This window comes from Mus pahari, chromosome 9 (genome assembly GCF_900095145.1).
Source record: "Mus pahari chromosome 9, PAHARI_EIJ_v1.1, whole genome shotgun sequence".
Classification (NCBI taxonomy): Eukaryota; Metazoa; Chordata; class Mammalia; order Rodentia; family Muridae; genus Mus; species Mus pahari.
Genome location: NC_034598.1, coordinates 49,451,339 through 49,474,154, shown reverse-complemented (window position 1 = coordinate 49,474,154; position 22,816 = coordinate 49,451,339). Strand labels below are relative to the sequence as shown.

General features: G+C 46.9%; 1 protein-coding gene across 2 annotated transcripts in view; it reads left to right on the top strand.

The window, feature by feature from the left end:
* The first annotated feature begins 13,931 nt into the window (after positions 1 to 13,931).
* The window catches only part of Stat6 (signal transducer and activator of transcription 6), a 19,006-nt gene continuing 10,121 nt past the window's right edge, over positions 13,932 to 22,816 (top strand). Inside the window, exons 1-4 of one of the 2 annotated variants that reach the window (XM_029542247.1) lie at positions 13,932 to 13,988; positions 19,096 to 19,232; positions 19,924 to 20,062; positions 20,353 to 20,436. In XM_029542247.1, the coding sequence (XP_029398107.1) occupies positions 19,117 to 19,232; positions 19,924 to 20,062; positions 20,353 to 20,436 (339 nt within the window). In that variant the 5' untranslated portion in view covers positions 13,932 to 13,988; positions 19,096 to 19,116. Of the gene's footprint in view, positions 13,989 to 14,900; positions 15,159 to 19,095; positions 19,233 to 19,923; positions 20,063 to 20,352; positions 20,437 to 22,816 lie in introns of those variants that run through there. The other variant, XM_021204725.1, reaches the window with a different exon arrangement.

The window sequence follows — 22,816 nt, the reverse complement described above, 5'->3', positions numbered from 1 at the left end:
AACTCAGAAATTCTCCTGCCTCTGCCTCCGGAGTGCTGGGATTAAACACGTGTGCCAACACTGTCCAGCCAGATTCCATTTCTTTACTAAACATTTCTTATGTATCCCAGCATGATGATAGGCCCTTAGGGTCAAGAGTTAAGAACAAGTGCACCACCTTTCCAGAGCTTATCAGTTAGTGGGGATGCTCAATCAGGTAACTGGCTATTATAACTCAGGCGTTTTATGTCTGCAGTGAAGTTCTCTGACGAGGCCACTGGAATCAGGGGGAGATAAGAGCTCTAGCTAAGGGGTCAAGATAAAAGAAGCTAATGGTCTCAGTTGAAGTGGCAAGAGAGGAAGGGTCTGACAAGCGACGGCCTGAAGAATGTGTGTTTTAGGCAGTCTGTAATGCGATCTGATGCCTTCTTCTGGTGTGCATGAAGACAGTGTACTTAAATACATAAAATAAATCTCAAAGAAGGAGGAGGGAGAGGAGGAGGAAAAGGAGGAGAAGAAGACAATTGAAACTATGGTATAGCTGAGTAAGATTTTGGGGGGCAGGAGTGGAGGAAATAGTGGAAGGAAAATCACAAAGGACAAATTTAGCAATGCAAATGACTTCATTTTTGTCTAAAACTTAAGTAGGGGAACCAAAAGAGAGACACTAAGAACTGGGATCAAAGATACTAATGGCTAGCCAGGCATGGTGTTAGTGGTGTCTGCCCTTTCATCTCGGCACTCTGGAGCCAAAGGCTCTGAGTTCAAGGCTAGCCTGGACTCTCAAGTGCTGCGATTAAAGAAATACACCACCACTGCCCGGCTTGTAATATAGTTTTAAAAATAACATTCCCAACATTTGGCTACACATTGTATCTTAATGCTGAAAGCTGCTGAATCTCACAGGGACTGGTAAGCTATAGAACTCAAGGCAGTGTGGGCCTGCTACAGGGATTCACAGATTCATGGGACAAAAATAGACTTTACAGGCCATTTCATTTTTAAAATTAAAATTCTATATACATGCATTACTTCTTGATTATAGTTTTGTATATTTTGATCTCAGGAATGGTCTTCATTTTATTATTTTCTTTAACGCAGCCTCTGCCAATTCCCTCCAAATCTTTCAATATAATAAAACCAGATAATCTTTGGTTTCTCTCAGTTCCTTCAAGTTTACCAACTCTGCACTGAGCTCCCTGCTCCCTGCCCTGTGTCCCTCTACAGTGTGCCTCGACGTCAGCAAGACAGAGCGTCCATCCTTTATTTCCTCTTCCCCATTGATCTGGGACATCACTTGGCTCTGGGATCTGTCTGGGACCAGAGTACTGGAGGCTTCTTTGCAGAAGATGGTATTACTGAAAGTCATAGACTCAGAAGTGATGCAGGATAGGTTCAGTGTGGTCTGTCTCAGTTCTGTCCTTTGGATACCACCGTCTCTTGACTGGATTCTAGGCTTCTCCGTAAAGGTGTTTTGTTAGTGAATTCTGTCTCTGAGAAGGGATGAAAGGTGAGACTTCCTGCTGTGTCAATCTGCTGACATCACTCCAAAGGGCTCTCCTCATCCTCCTCGTCCTTGTCCTCCTCCTCTTCTCTTCCTCCTCTTCTTCCTCCTTTCCCTTCTCCTCCTCTTCCTCTTGCCCCTTTCTTTCTTTCAACAAGTATATCCCCATGTCTCACCTCACACCAAATGCAAAATAACACAAAGTAACTGTAGACACGAAAACTAACTGTAGACACTAAAGCTAAATCACAAAGCCTTTGAGAGAAGACACAATGTTGACTTCCGGCCTCTCTGTCCCTGTGCACTTGGATACACACAGGCACATACAGGCAAGCAAACAAAAGCCTGTCTTTGTAATGGAATGCTTCCTGACAATGTAAATGAACCAGGATCACATGCAACAACACGCATGGGTCTCAAAACACACTGAGTAGAAGATATCAGGCCTGTCCTCTGTTAGCCCATCTCTCTGAATTCTCATGAATCAGGATGAATCCATGGATTTAACAAGGGCCTCCTGTCAGTTAAGTAAGAACCTTGCCACTAAGCCAGACCCCATGAGTTTCATTTTAATAGGACTTTGTGTCTCATCACCACCACATGAAAGTCATATACAAATAAGATCTCATCAGAAGGGCTGGAGAGATGGCTCAGGGGTTAAGAGCATTGACTGTTCTTCTGGAGGTCCTGAGTTCAATTCCCAGCAGCCACATGGTGGTTCACAACCATCTGTAATGGGATCCTATGCCCTCCTCTGGTGTGTCTGAAGAGAGAGAGCTACAGTGTACATACATTAAATAAATGAATAAATCTTTAGAAAGAGAGAAAGAAAGAAAGAAAGAAAGAAAGAAAGAAAGAAAGAAAGAAAGAAAGAAAGAAAGAAAGAAAAGCAGAGCATGCAAGGAGATAGAGGAGCAGGGAGAGCTGGGCGGAACCTGATGCCGAATTTTAGGATTTGGGTTCTACTCCTGAGACCACATTATGGAAAAAAAAGAACAAACTCCCTAACATATGTGCCAGGATACACGTGTGCTTCTTCTCCAACATACATATACACACTAAACAAATAAATAAAAATCTAAAAATATTAAAAGTGGCTAGGTGTGGTGGCATACACCTTTAATCCCAGAACTTGGGAGGTAGAGGCAGTGGATCTCTGTGAGGCCAGTGTGGTCTACAGAGTGAGTTCCAGGGCAGCCAGAGCTACATAGTGAGAGACCGTCTCAAAAACCAAACCAAACCAAACCAAAACAAAAAACAAAAACAAAAAACAAAAAAAAACAAAAACAGAGGCTTGAAAAAAAAAGAGAGATGGTGAAACCCAGCTTGGAAGCTCACTTTAAAGTGACCTGTGTGGTTGGGCTGTAGCTCAGTGATATAGATTAGTGATGGAGCATTAGCCTTAGATGCACAAAGCCCTGGGTGTAGGCCCCGGCACTAGGGAGTAGGGATGGCGTGGTGGTTTGGAAGAAAATGCCCCTTGTAGACTCATCTTTGGATGATAGTCTGAGAAGAAACAGGAGGTGTGACCGTGGTACAGGAGGTATCTGGCGGGGGGGTGGGCTTTGAGGTTTCAGAAGCCCATGTTATTCCCAGCATCCTCCCTGCCTTGTGGTTGTGCATCATCGTAAGATGTGCATCCTCAGGCACTGCTCCACTGTCACGCTTGCTTATACACAGTCACACTCCACAGCACGGCAACGGTAGACTGTCAGTCCCCAATAACCTCTTTCTTCTATAGGTTGGCTTGGTCATGGTGTCTCATCACAGAAATAGAAAAGTAACTAAGACAGATCATGACTAGCTAACTGTTGGATACTCCAGGAGATAAAGATTTGATGGAGCTTACGGTCCCTCTTTCTACCTAGAGTATAAAGCACATGTGACATGAGCCAGGGCACTTGGGTTGCATTGGCGGGTGAGGCAGGCAGCTGGCTGTGTCATGGGGTGAAAAAGGAAAGATGCCAAATGTGAAAAACGTTCCCAAGAAGCTTGGCTGCACAGGGTGACAGAGAAAGGCAAGACACTAATTAAATGGCTGGAATTTCCTCTCAGAGGTTCAGTCTTGACCACAGCTGGTTCATCCAGAGATGCCTGGCTTTGCCCACCCACCCGGAATGACTGCTGCCTGAGAAGATCTGCTGCCCACAGTAAGTGTCCGATGGCCCGAGGGCTCTCCCTGTAGCCCTGAGCTCAGCTGACCCCACCATTGCTCACATCCTGTCAGCCTTGGCAGGCCTTGATGGGTGTCCACCCTTCTGCACTAAGCCCAGAGCTTCCTCTTCCTAACCAGGGCTCACCACTTCCCAGCCCCTTTCTTGTACCAAGCCCTGGGCCACTCTGCTGCTTTGCTTGTTTGAAATCAGGTGCTTCTCCGAGGACCTGCTTCCTTTAGTGAGATCTCCATTCTTCCAAGACCGTGGTCATAGGAATATGGGGATGCAGCCATTCTAGGCTCTGTGTTCCCCATGTCTTCTGTACCTCCACTGGGGTTTCAGTTAGTACTGTATTTAGTAACGAGTAACAGAATGCCTGATGAAAGCAAACTGGATGATGAAGAGTTCTAGAATAGCTGCAGCTAAGGTAATGCGGTGCTAAGCTGAAAACCTGAGATCTATCCAAATGACCCAAAAGTGGAATAAGAAACCTGACTCCCATGGTTGTCCTCTGACCTCTGCATCTGCACACATACACACACACACACACACACATACATGCCCACAAAGAAGTACACATATGCATACACAGACACACACACACAGAGACACAGACATACACACACACCCATACACAGACATAGACACACACACACTCACATGCCTGCACACACTCTCACATGCATGCATATGTCCACACACACATGCAGACACAGACACACATAGAAACCACACACACACACACACACACACATACATGCACATTCATGCCTACACAGATGCACACACATGAGCACATGCATGCATACACACACACACACACACATACACACACACACACGCACGTGCACACACTGCCCTGATAGCAAAGCATTCTGGAGCAAGTCCAGACTGGCTAATTCCTCAAGGGTTGCTTACACTTTCACATTGGTACTTTATTCTCTGTGACTAGGATGACCACAGCAACTATATGGTTGCAGCTATCCTGGGTGTTCCAAGTGGGCGGGCACCAAAGATGGACAACATCTCTCCTAGAGAGTTTTCTAATTGATTAGGCCCCGGTCACTGACTAGGGGAATGTAAATATCCTGATTGTCTAAACCAATTACATGCATTCCCTGATCACCTGGGACAGGAGTGACTGTACAAATCTGGACTTTGCTAGCAAGGGAGAGAGGGCTTGGCTCCCAAGTTGGTACAATCAGTGATTGCCTGAGAAATTTATGACTCTCTGTCCTTACAGGAACTCCCGAACAGCTTGTCCTCTTCAGAACTACAACCATGGTTATCTTGAAGTGTCTCTGTTTGATAACTAGCCTGACTCCCGGGAGGAGTATAAACACTCAACAAGTGTTTGTGGAACTCACTGGAGATGGGTGTCGGAGAGCTGAAATTGATTGATAGCAGTTTGATGTTTCTCTGAAGGTGGGGAGACTTTGAACATGACCGAGAATATAGAACTACCATAGTGAACAAGCCAGAGGTTGGAAATTAGGCAGACTGAGGGACGATAAAGGGAAGAAGTGCCTGACAGGGCAGAGCGCAGGGCCCCTCTGGAGATGACGATGGTCCACAAAAGTAATCCTAGCTAAAGCAGAGAAGACAGGAGGCCAGCCTGGGCTACACAGTGGACCACTTCAGAAATCAAGCAGCAGTGAAAATGAAGCCCCGAGCATTTACCTTGGGCAGGAGGGGGCCACCCCTCAGAGCCTGCTTTGGTGACGTTAGTGTCTCCTGGTAAGGAGCAGGCAGGACACTGGGAACTTTCCTGGATAACTTTGCCCTGTCTAAGCCATGATCATGTGTTGTCAAAGTGAGTGGAAATGAGGGTCAGCGATGTCAAGGGGCCCCCCAGTGGCTTCATCTCACCCCTTAACACCCCCACAAATCCCAGAACACTACCCAGTGCTCCTGAGCTGTCTTGTCTGTAAAACGCACTCAGTTCCCTCAATCAATCCATCGATCAGGATAGTGGGTTTGTTCTGGAAGCAGAACACTTTACAGGAAACTGTCCAGGAATGTGAACCTTCAGAGAATTTGAAAAGAAATGACCCCAGTGAAAGGTGTGTATGTAGAGGTCATAAAGGACATAAGATTGCATCTGTAAGTGTTTTCTCAAAATGTACATCCCATCAAGCTAAGACATCAGCGTCGTCTCATCCAGAGAACAGTATGAAGATATTTACGTGGAATAATGTCCAAGAACACTCTTGTGATAGAAGTCTGCCCTTCTCCCCGCTGGCCAATATGTAAGCTATGAGCCTTGTAAACACTTGAAATGTGGCTAATGCAATCAAGACTATGAAACTTTCATAACTGAAGTAGTCACATGACTGGTCATTATTGATGTTTCATGGGCCAAGCTATGGGTTCATGGCAGGAAGTGGGAGGTTTCCTCTAATCACTGCTAAGAAGTTAAGTATTTGGGTAAATTGATAGATTTCCTCTATTACATATATTAAAATGTAATTACTCTAGTAGATGTTGTGGTGGTTTGAATAGTAACAGCTCCCATAGACTCATGCATTTGAATGCTTCTTGGCCCATAGGGAGTGGCACTATTAGGAGATGCGGCCTTGTTGGAGGAAGTGTGTCACTGTGGAGGCAGGCTTTGAAGTCTGATACAGGCTCAAGCTATGCTCACTGTTAACCCAGTCTCCTGCTGCCTATGGATCAAGATATAGAACTCTCAACTTCTTCTCTAATACTATGTCTGGCTGCACACCGCCGTGATAAAAATGGACTGAACCTCTGAAACCGTAAGCCAGCCCCAATCAAATGTTTTCCTTTGTAAGAGTTGCCTTGGTCATGGTGTCTCTTCACAGCAATGGAAACCCTAACTGAGACAGAAGTATTAAAGGCTCTAGATACACCTGGAAGTCTTAGCTGGTTTTAGAGATGGGGCTGGCTTACGAGTCCCACCTAGGGAAGGACTCCTGGGACAATTCAGTAATCTCCCATCTCCTGCCTAAGGACAGTGGGAATAAAGGCCGAAGGTTCTGATCATTCCTGAGGGTGCTATGGTCACAGAAAGTGAGATTGAGGCCATCCCAGGGCCATCTGAGTGCTGATGTCACTGCTGCAGGGCTAATGTAGGAATGCTTGTTTTGGGGCAGGGTTTCCCGAGCTAGAGGGAGGTCTAGGGGTAGGGGAGTATCTTACAGTTATCATTACTGTGATGAAACACCATGACCAAAAAGCAAGTTGGGGAAGAAAGGGTTTATTTTGCTTACACAAAACAGTTCATTCCTGAAGGAAGTCAGAACAGGAACTCAAGCGGATGCAGAGGCCATGGCGGGGTGCTGCTTGCACTCCATGGCTTGCTCAGCTGCTTTCTTATAAAACTTAGGACCACCAGCCCAGGGATGGCATCACCCACAATGGGCTGGGCCCTCCCCCATCGATCACTAATTAAGAAAATGCTTTATAGCCTGGTCTTATAGAGGTATTTTCTTTTTTCTTTTTCTTTTTCTTCCTTCCTTCCTTCCTTCCTTCCTTCCTTCCTTCCTTCCTTCCTTCCTTCCTTCCTTCCTTTTTCTTTCTTTCTTTCAAAATTTATTTATCTTAAATATGTGAGTATGCTGTTGCTATCTTCAGACACACCAGAAGAAGGCACTGGATTCCGTTACAGATGGTTGTGAGCCACCATGTGGTTGCTGGGAATTGAACTCAGGATCTCTGGAAGAGCAGCCAGTGCTCTTGACCACTGAGCCACCTCTCCAGCCCCTGGGGGTATTTTCTCCACTGAGGTTCTGTTTCTCAGATGACTCTAGCTCGTGTCTCGTATGTCATGGTGACATGCTATCCAGCACAGGGACTAAGGGCCTGGGGGTTTTCTGGCCACCTTCAGGCTCCCTTCTTTCTTGAGATTAAGATCTTGGTCATAAGCCCTTTGCCTAAGCCTGTTCACAAAGGAGTCTCTTTGGTGAGCAGGCCTGTGACTGTAAGTCATGAGTTTATACATGCTAAACTGTTGCTCGGCCTGTGGGCTAATGCCATAGCTGCTGAAGGCATATTGCCACCAGGTCTTGGGTGATGAGCTGGTGGTAACAGGCAGGAAAAATATCTGTGAGAAAATGCCAATACAGTGCTCTGGCCAGGAACCGGATCTCAGAGTCATGAGCTAATTTGAGATTCTCACGGTTGCAAATAAGGCAAAGCTCCCCATCCCCAGTGCTGTTTAAACATCACACTGGGAGGGCCGGACTGAGGTTGCTCTGTCTGGTCTTCAATAGGTTCATGAGTCTCATCCCCTAAGTCTGCCAGAGTTGGTGCATTAAGAAACGACTACGTAGGGGGCTAGAGAGATGGCTCAGCGGTTAAGAGCACTGACTGCTCTTCAGAAGGTCCTGAGTTCAAATCCCAGCAACCACATGGGTGGTAATGAGATCTGATGCCCTCTTCTGGTGTGTCTGAAGACAACTACAGTGTACTTATTTATAATAATAAATAAGTCTTTGGGCCAGAGCAAGTGGGGTTGACTGGAGCCAGCAGAGGTCCTAAATTCATTTTCCCAACAACCACATGAAGGCTCACAACCATCTGTACAGCTACAGTGTACTCATAAACATAAAATAAATAAATAATTCTTTAAAAAGAAGAAGAAGCCGGGGCGGTGGTGGCACACACCTTTAATCCCAGCACTTGGGAGGCAGAGGCAGGTGGATTTCTGAGTTTGAGGCCAGCCTGGTCTATAGAGTGAGTTCCAGGACAGCCAGGGATACACAGAGAAACCCTGTCTCGAAAAACCAATAAATAAATAAATAAATAAATAAGTAAATAAATAATAATAAGAATCAACTACGCGGAAGACTGGATGAGCTGAGGCAGTGTAGGAGTTGTTACTATGTCTCCCAGTGGAACAACATGGCAACTCATGTAGCTGCACGCTCTGTGCCATGTGAAAGACATTGGTCATCTGGCAAAGGCCCCTTGTCTCTTCAGGCACTGCACGCATGTTTCCACGAAGAAATCATAGGACACCCAGCAAGCAGCTTTTCTCTTATGATCACCTCTGCCGCAGCTAGGAAAGGCTCCAGGACATGGCTGTCTCCTTCTTTTTCTTTTCTTTTCTTTTCTTTTCTTTTCTTTTCTTTTCTTTTCTTTTCTTTTCTTTTCTTTTTTCTTTTCTTTTCTTTTCTTTTCTTTTTAAAGATTTATTAATTATTATTATTATTATTATTATTATTATTATTATTATTATTATATCTAAGTACACTGTAGCTGTCTTCAGACACTCCAGAGGAGGGCATCAGATCTCATTACAGATGGTTGTGAGCTACCATGTGGTTGCTGGGATTTGAACTCAGGACCTTCGGAAAAGCAGTCGATGCTATTAACCACTGAGCCATCTCTCCAGCCCTTCCTTTCTTTTCTTTAACAATTTTTTATTAGATATTTTCTTCATTTACATTTCAAATGCTATCCTGAAAGTCCCTTACACCCTTCCCCCACCTTGCTCCCCAACCCATCCACTCCTGCTTCCTGGCCCTGGCATTCCCCTGTGCTGGGACATATACTCTTTGCAAGACCAAGGGTCTCTCCTCCCAATAATGGCCGACTAGACCATCTTCTGCTACATATGCAGCTAGAGACAGGAGCTCAGCCGTCTCCTTCTTAAGGTGGGGGCTTGCTACTGCCTTGCAGGAGGGCAGTGTCTCCTCCGTGGCTCATGGCTCATGTCCCTGCACTGCTGGGATAAATTTAGCTGTAAGATAAGAGAGTCCATGCGAGGGGACTGGAGAGGTGGCTCAGCGGTTAAGAGCACCGATTGCTCTTCCAAAGGTCCTGAGTTCAGTTCCCAGCAACCACATGGTGGCTCACAACCATCTGTAATGGGATCTGATGCCCTCTTCTGGTGTGTCTAAAGAGAGTGACAGTGTACTTACTCACATACATAAAACAAACAAATAAATCTGAGAAAGAGAGAGAGAGAGAGAGAGAGAGGAGAGAGAGTCAGAGAGAGTTTGTGTGAACCATTTAGCCTACTGTCAGGCACACAAGGGATACTGAATGAATGGTAGCCTCTAGTGTTTACTCACAAACATGTGGTGTCTGTCCTACCTGCTCGACAATGTGATGATGCTGCATTTTGTGATGAGCTACTATCCCCCTCAAGTCTAGCTTCTAGCTGAGGAAGAAAGATGTGCCCATAACATAATTCTAAAATCAGTGCAGCGTGGTATGTAATGGTCTCCAACATCCAAAGACCATTTCTTCTTCCTCCTCCCCCTCCTCTTTCTCCTCCTCCTCTTCTTCTTCCTCCTCTTCCTCTTCCTCCTGATTGAGAGAGAGAAAGCACAGAGGTGCATGTACTTTTCTAGGTCAGAGTACAACATTTGGGAGTTGGTTCGTTCTTCTACCTTTTGAAACAGGTTTCTATTGTCTCTGCTGGCCTAGGAGCTTCTGGGTGATTCGTCTGTCTCCACCTGCTGTCTTGCTGTAGGAGTGCTGGGATTACAGATGTGTATCACCACATCTGTCCTTTTTTTGGGAGATGGGACAGGTCTCACAATGCAGTCCTGGCAGGCCTGGAACTCAGTATGCAGACCAGGCTGGTCTTGAATTCACAGAGACTGCCTGCCCTCTGCCTTCCAAGTGCTAGGTTAAGAACAATGTGTATCACCAGGCATGGTGGCACACACCTTTAATCCCAGCACTTGGGAGGCAGAGACAGGTGGATTTCTGAGTTCGAGGTCAGCCTGGTCTACAAAGTGAGTTCCAGGACAGCCAAGGCTACATAGAGAAACCCTGTCTCAAAAACCAAAAAAAAAAAAGAACAATGTGTATCACCACGCCAGCAAGATCTGAAAATTTCCTTTGAGTTTCGGGGATTGAACACTAGCGAGCCAGGTTTGTATAATAAGCCCTTCTACTCACTGAGCTGCCTCACCTCCTTTTTGCTTGTTCGTTTTAAACAGTCTGCATTAGAAAGTAGGTTTCCTGTCAGAACCTGGAAATCTTATATACAAACAGAAAACGGAACAAGGAATCACTAAACAACATGTCTCACTTTTCTATTGCTACAACCAAGACAACTTGTAAAATAAAGCATTTAATTTGGGTCTCATTTTTCCAGAGGGTTAGAGACCATGGCTGTCACAGTGGGGACCATCATGGCCACAGGCAAGCAAGCAGGCACGGCGTTGGAGCAGGAGCTTTGGGCTCACATCTAGAGACAACAATGATGAGGCAGAGGGAGCACCAGCTATATTTTCTTTGATATTTTTAAACATTTATTTTTATTAGTTTATTATGTGTAGATGTGTGTGTCTGCATGAAGGTTTGTGCACACAAATGCAGGTGTGTTCAGAGGTTTCAGATTCCCCTGGAAATAGATTGTGTGTGTGTGTGTGTGTGTGTGTACACATTTGGTTTTTCTTTTTTGAGAAAGGGTCTCTCTATGCAGCCCTGACTGTCCTGGAACTATCTATGTAGACCAGGCTGGTCTTGAACTCACAGAGATCCTCCTGCTTCTGCCTCTAAAGTTCTGGGATTAAAGGCATGCGCCACCACCATGCCCAAGTTTTTACAGATATTTTATATTTTATTCATTATTATACATTATTATTTTATTTTGTTTTATTTTATGTGTGTAGCTATTTTGCCTACATATATGTCTGTATACCACATATGTGCCCAGTAGCCTTGGAAGCCAGAAGAGGGATATTGAATCCCCTGGAACTGGAGTTACAGGCAATTGTAAGCTGCCATGTGGGTGCTGGGAATTGAACCTGGGTCCTCTAGAACAGCAGCCAGTGCTCTCAGCCACAGAGCCATTTCTCCAGCCCCTTCTATTCCATTTTATTTTTTTAAGTAGTCAAGATAATATTATGGCATGAGCTATGTTCCTTTAAAAATTAATATGTCACCGAGCAGTGGTGGCACACGCCTTTAATCCCAGCACTTGAGAGGCAGAGGCAGGAGGATTTCTGAGTTTGAGGCCAGCCTGGTCTACAAAGTGAGTTCCAGGACAGCCAGGGCTACACAGAGAAACCCTGTCTTGAAGAAAAAAATAATTAGTATGTCAAAGCCCTTCATGGTCCTCAGAGAGAACTAACCCACAACACCTTGATCTTGGGTCTTTGGCTTTCAACACTCTGAGTAAAAGTTCTGCTGTTTAAGCCATCCAGCTTGTGGGGATTTATTACAGCAATCCTAGCAAAACTAATACACCCATAAAATTGCTTTTGTGACTCACTATTGGGTAATAACCTCAAGTTCTCACACCATTCAGGTTTTCCTCCTCCTAATGCCAGTCTCTCATGTGTGCAATCTTTGCAAACACTGGGTGGGATTGCAGGGCCTGGAGGGAGGTGAAGCAAAGGAGTGTCAGGCAGGTGGCTGTCATCAATGAGAGCTGGCCTGATCCTGCAGTTACACAATCTGAAGCGACTGTGCCCTAGTCACCTCACGTATCCCAGTCTGCACCGAGGTACGTACGCGTAACCACCGTTCTATCTGAATGCACCGCCCCCGCGTCGTGGGGACACCCGAATCGTCCCACTTGGTAGACCAGATCTATCTCTGAAGCAGAATCAGATGTGCTTCTAAACCCTGGGTTCCCCTGTGACCTCTGTGTTCCCACTGGCCGGATCAGATATGAAGGCAGATGAAGTATTGTTTTTCTTCTGACGCTTGTTTAGCAGATTCCATCCTAGTTCATCTTAAAAGGAGCCAAAGCCGAGGCTGCAGCCTCTCCCCCTCTCTTCCTGCCTGTTCTCGGACTCACACTTCCTGAGATACCCAGGTGGCAGGGCCTGGCTTCCACGACCCTCTGTGGACATTCACATCTGTGCAGTGGGCACCCGGAAGCACATAGGTGTGTGCCGTGAACTCACACATGCGTATACCTCATGTAAGCACTACTGGCTGGACCAGTCTCTGGACAGACTCCCGTCTGCCATCTCCACCCCTGCTCTCTTTCTCTTCCACTCGCTGCCTTACAGACCCAAGACATCCAAAAAGGAACACGCCTCTTCTAGGCTCTGCCTTTGAGGAGACAGCATTACCCTCTCACAACCCCAGGGACCTCTGGGTCCCAAGACATCCATAAAGGAACACGCCTCTTCTAGGCTCTGCCTTTGAGGAGACAGCATTATCCTCTCACAACCCCAGGGACCTCTGGGTAAGATGAAGAGCCTTCTGTTATTTTTTTCCCCCCACATAATATTTATTCTGGGCCATAAAAGCAGTGTCTGGGACTGGAGAGATGGCTCAGTGGTTAAGAGCTCTGGCTGTTCTTCCAGAGGTCCTGGGTCTGATTACCAAGGCCCACATGGTAACTAGAACACACTCATCTATAACTAACTAATTAACTAGAACACACTCATCTATAATTCTAATTCCAGGGCATGTGATGCCTCTGAGAGCACCAGGCACGCACATGGTACACATTCATGTAGACAGTATATCTGTATACATTAAAAACAATCCATCAAGGGGGCTGGAGAGATGGCTCAGCGGTTAAGAGCACTGACTGCTCCTCCGAAGGTCCTGAGTTCAAATTCCAGCAACCACACGGTGACTCACAACCATCTGTAATGAGATCTGACTCCCTCTTCTTGATAGTCTGAAGACAGCTACAGTGTACTNACATATAATAAATAAATAAACAAAAACAAAAAACCCCAATCCATCAAATATTATCTGTTGGGTTGGGGATGTGACTCATTTGGTAGCATTATTTCCTGACATGCAAAAAGCCCTGGGTTCAGTTCTTGGCATCACAAGCCCTGTTGCTGTTTGTTGCATATTTCTAAGCCTAGTACTTGGGATGTGAAGTTCAAGTTTGTCCTTGGTTATTGGGCAATTTCAAGGCCATCCTGGGCTGCGTGACCCTTTGTCTCAACAACAGCATCAACAATCACAGCCCAACCAAGTAGTCGAATAACAACAACAACAGCAAAAGTACCTAGTGCTTGCTGTTTACCTGGCGGCCAGAATCCCTCTAAGCCTTTATGAATCAGTAAAGTTTCTCTATGCATCAGTATGTTCTATTCTCACAACCCCACACCCTAAGCCACTCTGTGTTCTCCGTCTTACAGATAATGAACTAGCCAGTTCCGCAGTTAGCATCTTTGGCAGAACTTGAACACAAATAGGCCTTGCTCAGAGTCCATGATTATATTATATGTACATGTACAGTTTGCTCTGGCAACTGGGTAGATCTAAGCATGCACTGTGTACAGTGCTCACGGATGTGCAGGGGAGGAATCTGTTTAGGCACCAGGGGGCGCCAGAAGCCTGGCTTTTGCGCTTCAGCCCAGCCCTGAAAGGCAAGAGGAAAACCAAAATTCCAACTTGACACAGCCACCCTCAGACTATCCCTCCATACACTCGACTTTCAGGTTTGGTCTTTTGTTATCCTCCCCAGCAAAAACTACAGGACAGTCCTCTGGTTATGAGGGTGATTCAGAGGCTGAGCAAGGGGCGCGCGGGCATGTGTGTGTGTGTGTGTGTGTGTGTGACTCTAAGAGGCTCTGAGGGCTGTCATGTGCTACATGTGTGAAGCTCAGACGCCCGCATGTGTGCGTGTATACGCGCGCGTGCGTGTGTGTGTGCTCTTGTGGCTAGGGAAACTGCACATATTTGTTTTGGGGTGTGTCTCAGTGTTTACCTCAGAAACAGATAGGAACTTTGCCAAGGTTGCACAGCATATTCGCATTCAAACTTGGCACCCTATGAATATTCTGGCAGCCCTCAGTGGCTATCTATAGGGTCTGGGACGTGGTATCCCCAATGGATTCCTCTTCCTCCAAGCGACTCCCGGAGTCTTCCAGAATTCTGAGCTAAAGGTTCCCCTCCCCCACTTCCTCCCTACAGTATCACGGGACTTCTAAGGCGTTCCCGCCTTGGAAGGAGGTGAGCCTATTTGTGCAGGGGCCTCGGGCTCCTAGCTGTTTTTCAGGGTCCTCCACTGGCGACGCACACAACCCAGATGCCCCATAGCACAGTTCCCCGAGGTCCCAACCTCTGGCCCAGAGAAAGTTTGTGTGGTAGCTAGGCAGTTTGGGGTGGCATGCCTCTGCCAGATATTAGGTGAGTTTTCCGAGGGGTGGGGAATCGATCGGTGCTAAGGGGATTAAAGTAAGGGTCAGCCTCCCTCCAGTGTGGTTCAATGGAGCTCCAGCGTTGCCCTCCCCACTACGTGCTTCCCCACCGGGTACATACATGTTCACCCCACTTTCTTCCTCTTCCTCCTCCAGCCCACTTTCTCTTCTCTGTGTCGTCAGAGCACCAGGGAGGGACCTGGGCAGACAGAGAAGCCGGAAACAGCAGGCCGGGGCAGCCAGGGTTTACAGTGAAGAAGGCCGGGAGACGAGTGCTTGCGTGCCTGTGTGTGTGTGTGTGTGTTTGTGTGTGTGCGCGAGCGTGTGCGCGTGCGTGTGTGTATGTGTGTGTGTCTGTACACATTGAGTTTTTAGGGCCAGCCCAGAACCCGCTGGACAGACCTACAGACCCATGGGGCTTGGTAGTGCCCTCTGAGAGAGGGAGAAGATAGCAGCGGGGCTGCCGAGGTGAGGGGATGTCTGCGAGTAGGGAAGGTTATGGGGGGGCTTTGACGAACCACGAGGGATGGATTTTCGGGGCCTCTCGGATCCTCCCCACTGGGCGGGGCAGTTGATCCCCTGGAAATTGTTTCATCTGGGGTTAGCTGACGGCACTGGGTTTTGGCAGTTTCCAACTTTCGAAGGACTCGGGTGGGTACAGGCCTCCACATTCCAGTCCCCAATGTGTCGCGTCACTTTCCCCAATCCTCAGCCCCGCACCTCCTGGGACTTGGGATAGTCGCTGGGCAGAGGAAAAGAAAGGTTCTCTGGGTTGGGGGACATGGCTGCCTCTCCCTATAAGTTGATGCTCCAGGGTCCCCGAGTTTGTCCAACCCCTAGCTGCTGTCCGCTAAAGGTTCCTACTCAGGGTGTGGCTGGAGGGTGAGAGAGACCCAGATGTAGATCTCATGGTGCCCCAGAGGAGGGGGACTTTCCCCCTCGCATTGCTTGCTTGGCCGCAGTAAACCCTGAGATTTCCCCGTGGAGGGCAGCCGGCTGGGGGTTAACCCTCCTCATGTTGACCTGGCTCCACCTCCTCCCACCCTTTCCCACCCCTACCGCCGCCGCCACCGTCATATATACGCACACATTGGACAACTCAGGAGAGCCCTTGACTTTTGATATTGGGGTCACACGGTCAGCGGACTCGGAATGCGGGAATGGAGGGGATAGACTTAGGCAACCAAGCTTACGAAGAAGCTTCTAGGTTGTCGGGCTTCCCCTACGGCGGGGAGGGGGAGTCTGGAAGGGAAAGCTAGCCCCGCCTCTTGCAGTGTGGCTCCGCCTTCCCTCCCTAGGGGACTGATCTGAAGTAAGGTCTGTCCCTGTCCTAGCCCGACCCATAGACCCTGCACCGTTACTGGCTGCTCAGGAGAGAAATATGGTTTAATGGCGTCTGGGGGTGGGGGGAGGATGAGATTTGAGTCACTCTACAGGGAGATTTAGAGGAAATTGGAGCTGCTCCTGGCTTGGCAGTCCCGGTCTCCAGTAGGGTAAGGATAGGGCCAAAGGTCTGGAATCTGAACATTCCAGAGTCTGGGAGGAAGAGGGAACAGAATCCTCTCTTAAATTTGAAAATAAGCCGAATGTGACTCTTCGGGGTGCCCCACCCAACGGGGTAGACAGTTTTATTGCAAAGTCTGGTTTGAGGACCCTAAGCAAGAATTGGAGACTCTGCCTCTGGGAGTGAGAACTCAGGGAGTGGGAGAGCAACCGGGAAGATGGTTAAGGATAGGCAATGTCCTGTGAAGTGGCCTCCTTCTCTTCTATATGGGAGACCTGGGGCAGTTAAGAGGCTCAAAAGGCAGGAGGAATTGGGGAGACCCAGGGAGTTTCCATCCCATCTTCCTCCTCCTCCTCTCTGAGGGGTCATTATGAGAAACGTAAACCCAGAGCCATCCCCCCTCAACCACTGAGCCATCCCCCTCAACTCAGCCCACTCTGAGCCCCTGAGAGAATCAGGAGCCAGCGCTCTGCTCCCTCTCCCTCTTCTGCCTTTCTTCTTCTCTTCCTCTGTTTTTGTTTGTTTGTTTGTTTTGGCTATCTCATTGTCCCCCTCTTCCAGACTGATCAATCCCCATTGCTTCTCTGGTCTTCCCTCCCTTTCTCTCTTCCCAGCTCTTCCTGTCTGTAAGGTGATGGGATCTCTGAGCTGGAGGGAATTCTAACAGCACAGTACAGTGATTAATCCCAACGATGAGTAAGGGCCGGATTACTAACTCCTTGCCCAGTTAACTTGGACAAGTTAACCTTCCTGAGCTTAATTTCTTCATCTAGGAAAAGGGATAATTGTATACTTTAAAATAGGGCTGGAGAGATGGTTCAGTGGTTAAAAGCATTGGCATTGGCTATTCTTCCAAAGGACCTGGGTTTGATCCCCCCAACACCCCAGCACACACACACACACACACACACACACACACACACACACACACACACGGCAACTCACAACTGTTTATAACTCCATTTCTAGAGGCACATATATACATAGGCAAAACCATTAAGATAATAAAAAGCTAAAAATAATATTGTGAGGGGTCAGGAATGTAGCTCCGGGAAAGAGTACTATGTAGCATGTGTGAGGCCCTGAGAGACACTTGCACACGTGTGCTTGCACACACACATGTGCACAAACATACACATGCACACAGGCTCAGACACACATACATATGCACACATGTGTACTCAAACACACACATGCATACACACGTGTATACACAGACACACATACACACATACATACACACATGTGTACTTGCACACACATACATACACACACGTGTGCTCCCACACACATACACACATGCATATATACACACACAGGCACAGACACACACACATACACACATACATACACATGTGCTTGCACACACACATACATGCACACATACACACACAGGCACACACACGCATGCACACAGTTGTTGCAATGAGCTAAGGTATTAAGTATGGTAAACCTGTTATGGAATAGTGCATAATGACTTGTAGACATTGTTATTCTACCACCATCTTCATCATCTAGCTTGGTGACTTTTGTAGTGCTGGGCAGTGAACTTACAGTTTCACAAATACTAGGCAGGCACTCTACTACTGAGGTGTCTTTCAAATTTCCTCATTGTAACTCTTGTTACAGTATGTTGCATAATTTATTTATTATTGTTGTTGTGGTGGATCTCTTTGTGTGCCCAATTTATGTATTAAGGTTTTCATAGATGTATATGGGAGAAAATATAGTAGACACAGGGGTAGATACTGCAAGCTGTCTCAGGCCCTATCCATGGTCTTGGGTCAGAATGATGTCCTGCGTGCTCTTTTCAGACACTGGTGTCACATGGATTAAAATCTAAAGTTGGAGTCAGGTATGGTGGTAGTCCCAGCCCTTGGGAAGTGGAGATAAGAGGATCAAGAGTCCGAGGCTGACCAGTCATTGTGGTACATGTCTTTAATCCCAGCAGGCAGGGGCAGGGGCAGGGGCAGGCAGATTTCTTTGAGTTCAAGGCCAGCCTGAGCTACAGAGAGAGTTCCTCTAATGTACTCAGAGCACCTGTCTACTACATCCAAGCCCCTGAGTTTGTTCACAGCACCTCTCAAAAATTAAAACTGTTTCCTGCTTTCAAGTGCTTAAGAAGAGAAAGGGTATGGTGACATGCACCGAATCTTACTTGAAGGGTTGAGAAAAAAGGACTCCTTGAGTTCAGGAGTTCAAAGGCAGCCTGGGTAACATAGCCAGAGAATCTTTTTTTTTTTTAAGATTTATTTATTTATTATATGTAAGTACACTGTAGCTGTCTTCAGACACTCCAGAAGAGGGACTCAGATCTTGTTACGGATGGTTATGAGCCACCATGTGGTTGCTGGGATTTGAACTCCAGACCTTCGGAAGAGCAGTCGGGTGCTCTTACCCACTGAGCCATCTCACCAGCCTCCAGAGAATCTTAAAACAAAAAAAATGTAGAAGGTGCCCTATTCATTCAGCCTTCCCCCCAGAACCAGACCAGGTCCCGAGCTACAGTGGAAAGCACTTGTCTCCACGGACCCTGCTCTTCCCTTCTGCCCCGTGTCCTCTGGTCCCCTCACTGACCTGGTTGTAGCTCTTCAGCTTGCCCATGTCTACCGCTGAAGGCTTTGCCCTGTTTTGGACACTGCCAAGGGAACCTGTGGCTTCAGGTGTCTTGGAAATGGGTATGATCAAATGGCGGAAGGAGAATACTGCGATGTTCCACCTCCTAGCTCAACTCTCTGGGACTTTAGCTTGAGCCATGAGAAACTAGAAAGAACCAGAAGCTCTGGAGAAAGCTGGCATTCTAAGCCCAGCAAGACCATCTGTATGGAGGAGCTGCAGCTGTCCCAGAGACCAGGTTGCTTTCTTGGGAGCCTCACTGAACGGCCTCGCTCTTCTCCCCAGGCGCCCTGTATATCCCAGATCATGTCTCTGTGGAGTCTAATTTCCAAGATGTCCCCAGAAAAACTGCAACGGCTCTATGTTGACTTTCCGCAACGCCTGCGGCATCTCCTGGCCGACTGGCTGGAGAACCAGCCCTGGTGAGTCTTGTTCCATGTCATCCCCCTCTTTTGAGAGCCCTTGTTGCTAGTGGAATTCAGAATTGAGGACTTGTTAGTGTGTGTCTAATGGCCTAGACTTGTTGGGCCGTACATGTTAACATGTAGATATTGTACCTCTTAGAAGGCTAAACCAAGAAGGGAAGTCCGGGCTGGAATAGAACTTTTCTTACAAGCCAGCAGAGTGGGGAGCAGGAGTCATGGCTGGCGACTACAGAGAACCTACCTAGATAGAGAAGGAGAGAGAAAAGAAACCTTACTTCCTTGCTATAACCTGAATCTCAGAAGCATTAAAGAAGTCCTGGGGGCTGGCGAGATGGCTCAGGGGGTAAGAGCACTGACTGCTCTTCTGAAGGTCCTGAGTTCAAATCCCAGCAACCACATGGTGGCTCACAACCATCCGTCATGAGATCTGACGCCCTCTTCTTGTGTGTCTGAAGTCAGCTACAGTGTACTTATGTATAATAATAAATAAATCTTTCGGCCGGAGCAGTCAGGGCCTGAGTGAGTGAAGTTGCTCGGAGCAAGCAGAGGTTCTAAAAATTCAATTCCCAACAACCACATGAAGGCTCACAACCATCTCTACAGCTACAGTGTACTCGCCTACATAAAATAAATAAATAAATTTGTAAAGAAGTCCTGGCCTGAGGCATCCTAATCGTACTCCTCACAGGGAGTTCCTGGTCGGTTCAGATGCTTTCTGTTACAACATGGCTAGTGCCCTACTTTCTGCCACCGTCCAGCGTCTTCAGGCCTCTGCTGGAGAGCAGGGGAAAGGAAGCAGCCTCTTGCCGCACATCAGCACCTTGGAGGTAGGGCAAGACTGGAAGGGAAAAGGTTGGGATGGGTCATGGTAGAGCTGGAATGAGCACTAGATACTGGAAGAAAACTGGTCACATGGTAGGTGTTGAAAGCAATTGCTATTCCTGTGGCTAGGCGCTAGCTGGCATGCCGATCGGTTTTTAAAGCAAGCACGTGTATTAAACTTGAGAGTCTATGGTTATGCTCTCTAACAGTTTGTACATGAATGGGGGCAAGGAATTGGAGGAGGGAGGGGGCATGGGTAAGGGAGGCTAACAGCTCATTACTATCAATTCTATAGAGCATCTATCAGAGGGACCCCCTGAAGCTGGTGACCACCATCAGACAAATACTTCAAGGGGAGAAAAAAGCTGTTATAGAAGAGGTAATGTGCTACCCCACTTCCTGTGTGTATTAGTCAGGGTTCTCCGAAGAAATAGAACTTACAGAGTGGACACACACACACACACACACACACACACACAAGATTTATTAGACTGGTGTATAGGTTGTGGCCCACCTAATGCAACAATAGCTGCCTACCAAACAGAAGGACCAAGAATCCAGTAGTTGTTCAGAACATGAGGCTGCATGTCTCAGCTGGTCTTCAGTATACACTAGAATCCTGAAGAAGTAGGCTCTAACACCAGTGAAGGAATGGACTGGATATTGAGAGTGAGAACAGGCAGGCATAGGGCAAGCTTCCTCCTTCCCTATCGTCCTATGGTTACAAGCAGAAGGTATGGCTCAAATTAAAGATGGGCCTTTCCACTTCAAAAGACCTGGATTAAAGATGCATGGTTCCTAATCCCAGCACTTGGGAGGCCGAGGCTGGTAGGTCTCTGAGTTCCAGACCAGCCAGGCTACAGAGGGAGTTCCAGGACAGCCAGGGTTGCACAGAGAAACATTGTCTCCATCAAGAAAACCAAACAAATGAAAAGATGTATCTTTCCACGTCAATGATCTGGAACAGGTGTGGGTCTTCCCACTCGAAACTTAAGGAAAAATCGTTTACAGGTGTACAGTCATCTGGGTTTAATTAGTTCCAGATACAGTCAAGCTGACAACTAAGAACAGTCATGGAAAGTCCACACCCCGTCACCTTGACACACAGTCACCTCCTTAGATCATGCTTAATTTCCAAATGAAAACAATAACCAGGTCATAACTACACCTAACATAACTGCTCAATGTATAATCTCAAACACACTATATTCTTAAAATAGACAGTGACAATATGCCTTAAGGAACATTCTTTTAGCCTCTTAAACTTAAATATCACAGCCACTGATATTCTCTTAATTGATGTTACAATACATGATAAAGAAATTGAGGGAGGAAAACACAAATATCTGTACAAACACATTTTAAACAAAACATGATAGAAAAATTCATGTCAATTATAATTCTTGTTTCTGTATCTCATCACCTGGCCTTAGCCTTTTTTTTTTTTTTAAAGTAATTTGTTTTATGTGTATTTGGTGTTTTGCCTGCATGTATGCCTATGTGAGAGTGTTGGATCTCCTGAAACTGAAGTTACAAAAAGTTGTGATCTGCCATGTGGGTGTTGGGAATTGAACCTGTGTCCTTTGGAAGAGCTGCCAGTGCTCTCAATCACTGAGCCATCTCTCCAGCCCCCTTAGCTGGTATTTGCAACCTTCCTCTACTCCCTATTTTGTATTTCTTCCACTTTTAGCAATCACCTCAGCAGGTCTTGGCATTTTTTTTTTCCTGGAAGACTGACTCCTATCTTCATTTCTGAAGGGTCTGTGCCCATTGTTTTTCTGCCTGCATTAGGTGGTTATAATTTCCCACTGGCTTTAATCACAGGAAATGGTAGTACCAAGAGATGCCATAAAGTAGCAATTTTCAACCTGTGGGTCATGACCTTCGGAAAACACCTATTTCTGATGGTCTTAGGAAATGAAACACTGGCTCAGTAACAAAATGACAGTTATGAGGTAGCAGTGAAAATAAATTTATAGTTGTGGTTCCTAAGACCATCAGAAATAAGTTTTCTGATGGCTACAACCCACAGATTGGAGATCTATGACCTAAAGGATTGCCTGCACTCCAGGCAAAATCTCTCTTACCTCCATGGTAGAGAAGCAATCCAATTTCCCCATGGTAATCTGGATCAGTCACCCCTCCTAACACTCTTATCCTTTCTTAGTCTGTGTGCTTCAGGGTATCAGAAACCCAAAGTAGCCAGGGGGAAGTCTGAGCAGTGGATGGCCAGGGGGAAGTCTGAGCAGTGGATGGCCAGGGGAAGTCTGAGCAGTGGAGTGTTTGTGTGTCTCCTGGCAAGAGTGCTCCCTCCTCTGGAACCAAAACTCCTAGGCCAGCAGAACTTAAGGCAGCAGGAACAGGAAGCAAAAACGTCTCTACTAGGTCTCTAGGGGTGATCATGAGTGGAACTATTTCCTTCTCTACCCCTTGATTCCTGGACCCATAGATCCTAGTCCAAACCATGAAAACCTAGGGAAAATTTAAACTCAGGACTCAGGGCCCAGGATAACCAAAGGAAGTTCTTGGGGTTAGAGTAAACCCCAAACCAAGTTTGGGAAGGCTTCAGGCAGAACAAGGGCTAAGGAGTTAGTTCTGCCAGGAGAGAGGTCTTACCTTGAGGAAGTTCTGAAAGGTTTGGAAAAACTGCCAAAGGAACAAGAAAGACAAATGGTATCAACTTCTGAGGCGGGGTAGAGGTGGACATAGAGGACCTGCTAGGACTGCTCACCTCTTGGTATCTGTACCCCCTCCCCCCC